At 38.0% G+C, this 12631-nt stretch overlaps 1 protein-coding gene across 1 annotated transcript; it reads left to right on the top strand.

Moving 5' to 3' along the window:
• The first annotated feature begins 2054 nt into the window (after positions 1-2054).
• On the top strand, positions 2055-4284 carry LOC134650482 (larval cuticle protein 1-like). The gene is made up of 3 exons (XM_063505438.1): positions 2055-2063; positions 3349-3485; positions 3720-4284. Exons 1-3 carry the CDS (start codon positions 2055-2057, stop codon positions 3922-3924), a joined length of 351 nt encoding a protein of 116 aa, XP_063361508.1. The 3' UTR covers positions 3925-4284.
• The last annotated feature ends 8347 nt before the right edge of the window (positions 4285-12631 follow it).

The following is a 12631-nucleotide window of genomic DNA, read 5'->3' on the forward strand; positions in this document are numbered from 1 at the left end:
CCAGCAGTGGGACACTAGGCTCATATAAAAAAATAAAATATTATAAACTGTAATGAGACGAGTCACCAAATGTATACCTAGCAAAGGTCATTTTAACATTAGCAAGGGCTAAACAAGCGAACTTCAAACATAATATTAATATGCAGTCAGCGTGCTATTTCCACACGGTATACAGGTATTCGAAGCTAAAATAAAACCGAAGACCCTTCAGTCCCTTCACTCTATAAAAATCATAATTGCTCATGCAAAATAATCAGGTTTTTGCATGAGTGTCTGTAACGAAACCACAGAACAAGTTAGAATGGCGATGCGAGCAGGGTACGTGTCGCCGGCGGTTTTGAGCAAACGCTCGCATGCTACTCGCCCGCGCTGACCGAAAAACGAAGTAAACATACCTTTTGCGCCACAATAACCTTCAGATTAAGAAGCCAGACATCAAATCTGTCTAAAGAAAGGAGGCGTATCCATTCACCACGCACACAAGTTTTTACTACCGTTGCGCGAGTGTTAGTAAATGTGGAGAGGAACGAGCGGCGACACCGATTCCGATACTAACTGCGCGCGATAGCCATTCTAACCTCTTTAATATGTTCTGTGAACGAAACATTTAGCCTAAAAGCTTCATATTATTTTGACGAATTATACGATTGCGCGTGTTATTAAGTCGTTAAACTGTTTCATATTTATAAATCTTTGAAATGCTGCCTAACTAATACTTAAAAATCGTGTTGGTGGCAAACACGCACACGGTTTTTCGCTTGAACGTATAAACAATATAGTAGTTATAAAACAATAATAATCATTTATTTACAAACAAGATATATACAGTGTATTACTAAAAGAAATTAAAAACTAGCTTAAATCTAGCCCACAACGTATCAGCATTGCGATACAGCGAGGTAATGTCGCCAGCATCCTTGGTACAATGCCTCAAGGGCCTATTTTAGATTTAAACAATAATTGAAGTTAACATTGTTAACTATAACACGGGCCTTAATCACGTAATTAAGTGTTAAAACTTATCTCAGACAAAAGCGCATTACCATCACGGCCCACGGGGATAAATAACGGAGGTAATGCCGTCCGCGAAACGTTGGAGGTAAATTTTAAAACTTAATTACGCGATAAAGTTCCGTGTTATAGTTAATAATATGTAAAAATCGTGACCGTAAAGAATTATTTAATTTTATTAATCATAGTTTTAATTCACTGGTGACATCGCCAGATCGCCACTTAATCATGAAAGTAACCCTAAGGTTATGATAGCCGTATCACTTGTGTAGGTAGAGCTTATAGTCAGATTACGAATATAATATACTTTTGACAGTCATAATTCGATTAAGCCTTATAATTATGAAGCTTAGGCTTTCAGAAAACCATTGGCCTATATATAAAGGTTAATTCATAATTGTTAAAAGTAAATTCTGAGCTTCAAAAATGTCTCAAATCGCAATGCCAACCCAAAACACTCTCAATTTGAAGAACAAACAACATTTTCTAAAATGTATAAATGCATATTACCACTAGTATATTTTGACTGTTATTTTCCTGGTTATTTAACACAGAAACGACGGATATGTACAGTCAGCAACAATAGTTGCTACGCTGGCGAGGTGTATTGCGCGTCAAGGTAATTTTGAACACCTCGCCCGCTTAGCAACTTCTGCTGCTGACTGTACATATATGTTAATGTACATGGTGCATATATGTATAGCCGAAACGATTAGCTGTCTGGTGCTCCTATATATCGATTGGACTTTAAATGACCTAAGTGTTTTATTTTACGAGCTCGATATTGAACTTTGTCGCAACCAGCCAAAAGTTGAACATTGCGTGTCCTGGTTTCCCAAGTTATGATCATATTGATCATAGTTCGGTCATGTACGTTGATTATCGATGACAGATTCGGACAACCGGTATTGAATTTGCATGGTTTTTATATTTTTAGAATTAGATCGCAGGGAAATGTGTATAAAAGAATTAGATTCTAGCATTTAGGCATCAGTCGCTATTAAGTTTCTCATCTAAAAGAAGCAATCCAGATATTACTCAAAATGAAACTAGTGAGTTGTTAAATATAATATATTAAAACAATTGAAGTGAATTAAAATTATGTGTGTTTAGAACTAGAATTCTACGGTTTACGTATTTCCATTTTGCTAAAGTGAGAGTTGGATTTCTGCACTGAGAGTCTGTGACGATTTTTTTATTTCTATGTTTTTTCTTGACCATTGTATAATAATTTACCTATTGTATTTCTATTTTTTTTTAATATACGTACTACTCATGTTGCTTCATTAGGTATACCACGAATATAGATTTTTTATGTATCTATGGGAGAAACAAGGGGTACAAAAATAATAACGTTACTTATTTTAGGCCCCCTATTAAACTATAATATATTTTAATTTTTTATTTAACGGAGGCACTATTGCGGTTCATATTTTTTATTTATTACAACCGCCTTTAAATATTTGTTTCCGCTACGTATAAGTGGTGGCGGGGTAGAAATGCACACGCAAATTATAAAATAACATAACTCAATTTTCATATGAAAATTAAAGTTCGAATTGGCCTCAATGAATTGTATCATTTAGCGAATTTTAACACTACTGCACACAAAACCTAGTTATTATTAACATATATTTACACTAAATTGGGAACAGATATCAAATTATTTTTATCAATTACCTTGATTAGTTAGTGTTTTAGGTAGGTACTCTGACTACCTACCTAAAACTGGAGGGTTTCGTCACTTTATATTTAATATATGATATCTATTTCAGTTTATAATATGTTTAGACTGAAAAATGATAGGAATTAACTTAACTATGGGCATCACCATTTAGTTACAATATCTGGGGACCGAGTTTCGCTCGGAAAACATATGAAAACTCAAAAATGCGTGTTTGTTCAGATATAAGACCTAGCTAGATCGATTTCTCGCCCCCGAAAACCCCCATATAGCAAATTTAATCGAAACCGTTAGAGCCGTTTCCGAGATCGCCGAAATATATATATAAATAAGTAAACAAGAATTGCTCGTTTAAAGGTATTAGATTGTAGGTGCCGTTTGTACTTTATACTAAACGAAATCTCATTAAGTATGTCAAGCATAGGTAGATTAGGTAGGTGTAGCTATACATATATGTATATATACTTGGTCAACCAGATCTTGACAGTAGAAAAAGGCGGCAAATTTGAAAAATGTAGGCGCGAAGGGATATCGTCCCATAGAAAATTTGAATTTCGCGCCTTTTTTTACTGACAAGATTTGGTTGACCAGCTATACATATATATTTTTTTAGTAGTTGTAATTATTTTTGTAACTGTTTTTTTTTTATGCAGATCTTTGTTGCCGTCTGTGTCGCCGCCCTCGTAGGCGTCGCCCTGGCCAGTGGGCCCCCGGTACTACCTGAACGACCTGTGCCTCAGATTGTTAGCTCAGAATTCAGCCAGCAACCTGAGGGTGGATACGTTTACAAGTTAGTACTATAATTTATTTGAGCATCTTAAAGAGGTTTCCATTATTTTATCAAATGTCATGAGTCGGCTCTTATTTGGTTTACTTCTATTGCATTAATAGTGCTTTTGGTGTTATCGTGGGTCATATTTATAGGGAAAGCCCTAGAAATGTATGTCATTCAAAAAGTGAAAATATAGCCCAATTATTAGTCCATCAATCAATCGTACCTAAATATTATTTATCTAAATTTCAGTTACGAAACTCAAGACGGTATCAAAAAGACCGAGAACGGTGAGGTTAAAACCGTGAATGACGAGGATAACAAGCCGCAACAAGTGGTTGTCGTGCGCGGCTCGTACAGCTACCCCGACGAGCTTGGCCAGCAGCACAACGTCAACTACGTCGCTGATGAAAATGGCTTCCAACCGGAAAGCGCAGACATCCCCGTGCAGGCCTAAGCTTACAACGGAGAGACCTACACCTGACCATTGGCAACCATCTCACGGACTTTTAGCTACCTACCTAGTTAACAAATAGGTACATTGTTTTAACTGAAGCGACTATTGATAATGTGATGGAACACGATTGCTACAAAACATACTAGTTTATGAGAGTCACATGCAACTATGTTCAGTGTGAATGTTACAGTCGCATCATTGCGTTGGGCGCTTCAGTTGGTATAATCTTAGCCATTTCTCTAGAATTTTATTAGTTACTCTTTGTTATTTTGTTTCTCACTGCCATATTACTTTTTAAGTTTGCTTATACTATTTTTTGTTGACATGTTCTGTGAATAAACTTGATTAAAGAGAACAAAGGATATTATTTTAATTTAACGACGCCTAACCCTGGTGTTATTACTAATTTAATGATGACTCGTAATGTTGTTCTTGTTCGACATGCGTTTTTTCGAGATATTTTACATAATTTAGGTGTTTTAGAAAAAAGAAGACATTCAATTAGGCATCTCGATTGAAAACAGAACAGACGGATAATGCAGGGTTATTTTAGATGTTACAATTTGTAATAACATGGCAAACAACTATTACGATGTTATCTTGCAGCAGCTATATTGAATGGCGTCTCGTGAGAATCTAAAGGCGGACTCAATTATATTTTTGACTGCAGTGGGCTGGCTCTTATTATTAATAGTTTTTGATTTGTTTCTTTATTGCCATAATAATATACAACATTATGAAATAGTCGGCATATCACACAATCAGTAAGATAGAATGGATATTTCCATCAAAAATGCATTTCATATGTATGCAATATAAATTAACAATGTTCTAAAAAAAATACGAACCGTTAATATGAAACAATTTTTAAACGAACTAAAAACATTATTATCGGAACTATTTCCTGAAATAATATTAGCCTAGAACAGCATAATTAACTGCCCAAGTGCCCAACAGAAACAAAAGGTAGTTGATACGGGTCAAAGGGCCCACACCGTCAACATCGAGAATCGTTATGTATGTACATGTACCTCTCTGTAACTCTTCCACATCCGGCTCCGGATGATTCCGAGCGATAGAGGCAACGAGACGTGGTCTATCCATTTATTTAAAATATTACATAGTTATTTTCTACAAAATACTAACAATAATAAGGCAAACCATATTACGGTCACTAACTATGTCATTAGTGTGGAGTGTTAATTAACTACAATAAATCATGACATGAACAATTAGTATGTTATAATTAAATCAAATGTGGAGCTCTGGGGCCCACTGTCTCACGGCATAACACTACAAACGGTGAACAATGTTTATGAGACCGAAATCATGGTTCTCATGACAAACAAATATCTCATTAAACCTTTGAAGTAGATAATCAAACCCTGACATTTTGTGGTGCCAATATATGACTGGATAAAAAAAAAAACAATTAAGTACTCCAAGCCGCATTGCTCTTTTGTTAATTTATTCTAAGAGCAGGCTCATCGTAGCTACCGTTTACACTAGGAGTTCCCAATCTGCAGCGGTATCATGGTCGTATTTTTATCACCTGTCATGCCATGCGTCACTTTCGCACTTAGATACATATTTGTTAGAACGTGACAGCCATGGTGACAAATGATAAAGAGTCGGCCATCTTAGCCCTACTGTAGGGTATACAGGGTGGATTTTCTTTTTGGGTCAGTGAGGGTAGCTACCAGATCCCGTGCTGCTACGAGAAAACGGTCTTAGAAGAAATTTAATTCACAGTTTTCTATCTGGCCAATCAGTCCTGTTACATTTAAGAACCACAATACTGTATGAAGACATTGCTGTAGCACTGATGGGCGAGGTAGAAAATTGTGAATAAAATTTCACATTTTCTCCATAGTAAATGTATGGAGAAAGTTTTTATTAATTTGTGGCTTTTTAGTACATTATCGTAAGTTGATCCCTAGGAAACTATTGATACTGGATAGGAATGGAATCGATTGGCATACAAAAATAGCATGTGAAAAATAAAAGTTTTCATTTTCATACAAATTGTATGGGAAAAGTTTTCCTCGATTTGTGGCTTTTCTAGCCGGAAATTTTTTTTTGCTTCCATACAAGCTTTTGATCCTCAATAGGAATGGGATCGATTGGCATCAAAAAAAAAGTTTGTCAAAAATGACCTTTTTCTCGCACCCTGTATGTTTTTTCCAAAATCTGTAAAAGCCAATCTTCATTAATTTGAAATCGAGGGAAGGTCTTCTAAGACCGTTTTCTTGTAGCAGCACGGGATCTGGTAGCTGCCCTCACTGACCCAAAAAGAAAATCCACCCTGTATATTAACGAGATATAGAGGGCACGGGAAGTCAATAATAAAACAATTGTTTTATATAGTTTTTTACCGCCACAAAAAATTTAATAATTAGGGCGAGCGAAGCGAGCCCTATCACTATTCGACAAACTATGCATTCTTGTGGTACACTTTACGGAAAAACTCCTGCACTGTTAGGTTTGAGATTTAACATAGTAATTTAAATTGATGTCTAGATGTGTTATCAAACATAAAAATATCATTTTATGAGCGTAAAAAAATAAATTAAAGTAATAACACTTTGTATTAAAACTAGCGCCATCTGTTGGCAAAATAATGAATTAACATTGGCGCTAATGTTAATTATTTATTTCTCTAACAGATGGCGTTAGTAGTAAATAAATAAATAAATATTAAACATTCTTATACAAATCGACCTTCATAAGACGCCTAAAACAATTACTTGTCTCAAAATGTTATTATACCATAAGTGAGTATTTTGATGATAATTTAACGAACTATAACTGTAACGACTTGACATTTAACTAATTTTATTATTATAATTCCAATTTACTATAATTATTTCTTGACGATAAATCATCAATGTTCTATATTTATTGTGAATTGTTTATTACTTATTACTGTTATATTTCTACTACAACTAACAATTTTAAAAATGATCGTGTTTTGTAGGTATAATAAACTTTTTAGTTTTAAACTAGTTTTTAAGACAGTGCTACGCCCTTGCAGGGCGACCATGTACCAAATGTTTATGTAACACCTTATTATAACCATGATTTATGCATAAAATAAATGAAATGAAATGAAATGAAATGACTAAGCCCCACAGTAAGCTCAAGAAGGCTTGTGTTGTGGGTACTCAAACAACGATACCTATGTGGTGTTTTCAATTTCAATAATGTCGATGGCGTTTACGCCATTAACATCGATGAAATACAAAAGTGGGTTAAAATCGCTTCGCTTGGTTTGATTCCCAATTTAGCAATTTTCTGTGAATACCTACTAGAACAATCAATCTTGCTGTATATTCACTGCGGAGGTCAATTTACTCGTATGTTTTGTGACGCTAATGAACTGATCAGTCATGTTGTGTTAGCAAACTTAAATCAGGTATTTTCAGTTCGAGAAACAGTTTTGGCGCCATTCATTTATTACGTAAGACGATTTTGGGGTGGAGGGGGATCGAACAATGTCTTATTTTTTCTTACAAGGGCGGGAGGGGGTTTTATAGTTCTTACGTAAGATCACAAAGATGCGATTTTTTAAATTTCTATGAAGTTATAACGTTTAAAATAATAATAATACTTCCACACTCTATGCTATCAAACACGGTGCAGAGTTAGGGTAAATGAGCTCAAGTACCTTTGTACAGGTACAAATAAACATTCATAAAAATATATTTTTGAAAAATAAACACTAAAACAAACCAAACGTGAACTCATTTTTAGGGTTCCGTAGCCAAATGGCAAAAAACGGAACCCTTATAGATTCGTCATGTCTGTCTGTCTGTCTGTCTGTCCGTCTGTCTGTCCGTCCGTATGTCACAGCCACTTTTCTCCGAAACTATAAGAACTATACTGTTGAAACTTGGTAAGTAGATGTATTCTGTGAACCGCATTAAGATTTTCACACAAAAATAGAAAAAAAAACAATAAATTTTTGGGGTTCCCCATACTTCGAACTGAAACTCAAAAAATTTTTTTTCATTAAACCCATACGTGTGGGGTATCTATGGATAGGTCTTCAAAAATGATATTGAGGTTTCTAATATCATTTTTTTCTAAACTGAATAGTTTGCGCGAGAGACACTTCCAAAGTGGTAAAATGTGTGTCCCCCCCCCCCCCCTGTAACTTCTAAAATAAGAGAATGATAAAACTAAAAAAAATATATGATGTAAATTACCATGTAAACTTCCACCGAAAATTGGTTTGAACGAGATCTAGTAAGTAGTTTTTTTTTATACGTCATAAATCGCCTAAATACGGAACCCTTCATAGGCGAGTCCGACTCGCACTTGGCCGCTTTTTTCATTTAGATTAATATAGGGGGTCGGAGGGGGAGGGGGTCAGCCTATTCTTATTATTTCTTACATAGGGGAGGGACGGGGTCAAAACCTGACAAAAATTGTCTTACGTAATTAATGAATGGCGCCTTTAGTGTTACTATTGCTTGGAACTGCTAAAATTATAAATAAAGATAAGCATATTAATACAAAGTTAGTCGTTAAGTCATGTATCAGCCCTAAGTCACTGAACATAGTTCAGTGACTTAGGGCCAATACACGACTGCAACTTGTATGGAAACTGCACGCCGACTGCACGCCAATTGCAACGTCGGCGTGCAGTTCAACAAAATGACCCAGAACCCTGGCAGTTCCTAGTGGAACTCAGGTTTGGTGCAACAAAGGCACATTATGTTTTAGTCATCCGACTCATCTTGATGAGCACTTAGGAGAGTAGTAGGTACCCAAGATAAGGCTGATGCTGAAACCTGACAGTACCTAGTGGAGCTCGGGTTTGGTGCAACATATATAGACACACGCTGTTTTGGATATCCGACTCGTCATGCGTGATCACTGGGTATACCAGTACCCAAGATAGCTGATGCTGAACCTTGGCTGTACCTAGTGGAGCTCGGGTTTTATACAACATAGGCACACGCTGTTTTGGTCATGCAACTCGTTTTGATGTGTACTCTTAGGAAAGTAGTACCCAAGATAGAGCTGATGCTGAACCTTGGCTGTACCTAGTGGAACTCAGGTTTGGTGCAACACAGGCACACGCTGTTTTAGTCAATCGACACGTGAGCACTTGGAAGAGCAATACAGAAGATAGAGCTAATGCTGAACCTTGGCTGTACCTAGTGGAACTCAGGTTTGATGCAACATAGACACACGCTGTTTTGGACATCCGACTCGTCATGATGAGTACTTGGGATAGCAGTACCCAAGATAGAGCTGATGCTGAACCCTGGCTGTACCTAGTGGAACTCAGGTTTGGTGCAACATAGGCACACGCTGTTTTGGTCATCTGACATGTCTTAATGAACACTTAGAAGAGCCAGGTTTGGTGGAACATAGGCAAACGCTGTTTTGGTCCTCCGACTCGTTTTTTTGAGCACTTGAGAGATACCCAAAATAGAGCTGTAGCTGAACCCTGGCAGTATTTAGTGGAACTCAGGTTTGTTGCAATATAGGCACACGATGTTTTGGTCATCTCACTCGTCTTGATGAGCCCTTAGAAGAGTATATAGTACCCAAGATAGAGCTGATGCTGAACCCTGGCAGTACCTAGTGGAGCTCGGGTTTGGTGCAACATAGACACATACTGTTTTGGACATCCGACTCGTCTTGGTCCTCCGACTCGTTTTTTTGAGCACTTGGGAGATACCCAAAATAGAGCTGTAGCTGAACCCTGGCAGTATTTAGTGGAACTCAGATTTGTTGCAATATAGGCACACGATGTTTTGGTCATCTCACTCGTCTTGATGAGCCCTTAGGAGAGTATATAGTACCCAAGATAGAGCTGATGCTGAACCCTGGCAGTACCTAGTGGAGCTCGGGTTTGGTGCAACATAGACACATACTGTTTTGGACATCCGACTCGTCGTACCCAAGATAGAGCTGATGCTGAACCCTGGCTGTACCTAGTGGAACTGTGTTTGTGTGTTTATGTGCGGAGCAGCGTGATTACCGCCAGTAGGTGTCCAGACGGGATAGTTTTTCGGTCAATTGTGTGGTGTGGATGCAAAAATAAATTCAAGGACATTGGCTCGCTGACCCAACATTATGTAGGAAAAAGCCAGTTGGCTTCCTTACAAAAAGTACTGGGCGATCGTGTAGGATATATATAATGCGTGTGCCTAACGCTGTTTTGGTCATCTGACTCGTCTTGATGAGCACTTAGGAGATTAGTACCCAAGATAGAGCTGATGCTGAACCCTGGCTGTACCTAGTGGAACTCAGGTTTTGTGCAACATAGCACACGCTGTTTTGGTCATCTGACACGTCTTAATGAACACTTAGAAGAGCAGTACCCAAGATAGAGCTGATGCTGAACCCTGGCTGTACCTAGTGGAACTGTGTGTGTGTGTTTATGTGCGGAGCAGCGTGATTACCGCCAGTAGGTGTCCAGACGGGATAGTTTTTCGGTCAATTTTGTGGTGTGGAGAGGGTGTGGACGCAAAAATAAATTCAAGGACATTGGCTGACTGACCCAACATTATGTAGGAAAGCCAGTTGGCTTCTTTACAAAAAGTAAGTACTGGGCGACCGTGTAGGACGTAATAAGCGCTTATGAAATTGTTTAATTGTGTGGATGATTTTGTCGTCTGGACACATTTTTAATGGACAAAGTAAAAGCTGTAACAGACAGGCGTACCGGACAGCAACCGAGGTCCGGTTAGTATATTTCTTTCTTGTTCTCACTTATAGCTGCGTTCTTAACGGACTTATTACGTAGGTACCCACTCGATCGAACATGAAACAAGCCTTGGATTGGATCAAAGTCGCGGTCCGGTACGTTTAGGTAACTCCGCGAGCCCTTACAAAGCTCTGCTTTTTGCTAGTAGGTATGTAATTTAAAAATAAGTAAAATTTTCTCTAAGGGAGGTTCTACGCGTAAAACGTTGGGAATGTTTGAGGGTCTACCGCGAAATTCGTATATAGAAATTTAGATATTTACATCTTTTTAATATGCAACAGTGTTTCCTAGTGTGTCTTAAGTTGGCTTTAGGTACTAATATTATTGGCGCTGCGACGCAGTAGAAAAATGTTTATCGTATCGTATGAGAGTTTTTTTACGTGCAGCGAGATTGTATCTCCTAAGTCCAACCGACGGATTTGATGAAAACAATTCTGACCTTCTTCTAATGAGATAATTAATGGAGTGTACGGCCACGGTTGCTGGATCTGTGGTTGATGTTATAATTTATTACAGTATTATGCAGATTCGTTTCGAGCGCTAATTAATTGATGTATCCGTATACAAAAGGGTCCTTGAATACGTGTTAAAGTGACGTTCGGATGTCAACTGCAGCTGCATTACTGTTGCGTTCTAACTGCCGTTGACAGGTTTAAGGCCCCCGTAAACGCCGCATCAGTAATAATAGGAACTGCAACGGTAATGCAGTCGCAGTTGCTATCCGAATGTCACCTTTACTGCTGCTGCGTTGACGCGTCCGATGCCACTGTCATTTCCATGTGTACGTCGAGAAAATTTACGTGTACGTTGTAGCGGTATTACTTATGATTAGTTATAAGTAAGTACATACATAGGTTTGTCGGTGCCCGGTAATAGGGTGCTAGACACAGGTCTCATCACATTCATGCACGAGAGGGATTGGGCTAAGTCCTGCTTGCTCAAATCGGGCTAGGGCCTCCTCGCCCTCCTCAAATGGTTTATTATTATTGTTATTTATAAATTGTACTTAATGTGATTTATGACACAATGATTGTATTATTAAATTATACAACGGGACTTAATCGCGTATCTAAGTTTTAAGATTTACCTCCGACGTTTCGAGGACGGCGTTGTCCCCGTGGTCTCGGAGAAGACTGGCTTAAGTTGACATCAGCATCGTCTAACCGCGCGAGTTTTTCGAACTACCCGCACTCGGTCTTGTTTATCCGCTTGAACGTTTTGCGCACTAGGGATGTCACTCTGTCGACACACAACACTAACGATATTCGATTTATCGACTGTCGATATTCGTTTACGCTTACATTTACTAATGACTGGATTCCATGTGGATGAGATCTTGAAACCCTCGTCCCGATTGAAATTACTATGTTTTTTGATTTCAATGGCTTCCCGTACTTTCCTGCTGTAGAAATGACGATCCGTGGACAGGATTTTAGGGTTATGCAGCTCAATCCAGTGGTTTGGTCCTGACTCCAGTAAATGCTCAGCCACGGCAGACTTGTTCACCTGACGATTTTTGACAGCTGCAATATGTTCCTTAACTCTTTCTGCTATTGTGCGCTTTGTTTCTCCGATATAGGAACTACCACAACTGCAATCAATTTTGTAAACGCCAGGTGACTGATACGGAATAACGTCCTTCGGTGACCTTAGGCTCCCTGCTACTTTGAATAAAGGAGTGTACACCGTCTTTATAGAGTACTTTCCAAGTACCGTGCCAACTTGTTGGCACGGTACTTGGAAAGTACTTGGAAAGTACTTGTACCTGGCGTTTACAAAATTGATTGCAATTGTGGTAGTTATATCTATCGCAGTTTAATTTATTTTAGTAAAAAAAGCCTCTTAATCCATTAATCCAGCACTAAGTAGGTCCCTAAATCTATCAACTATACCTACCTAAAGTGTAACAAACAACCACCAATATGCCCTTGTTGTACCTAATACTAGAATGAGAACTAAACGTTCAAATTAAGACATAGC

Source organism: Cydia amplana, chromosome 8 (genome assembly GCF_948474715.1).
Source record: "Cydia amplana chromosome 8, ilCydAmpl1.1, whole genome shotgun sequence".
NCBI lineage: Eukaryota > Metazoa > Arthropoda > Insecta > Lepidoptera > Tortricidae > Cydia > Cydia amplana.

Coding starts and splice junctions, on each gene's coding strand:
- LOC134650482 (XM_063505438.1), top strand. Junction 3,486..3,719: donor GAGGGTGGATACGTTTACAA/GTTAGTACTATA, acceptor TCTAAATTTCAG/TTACGAAACTCAAGACGGTA.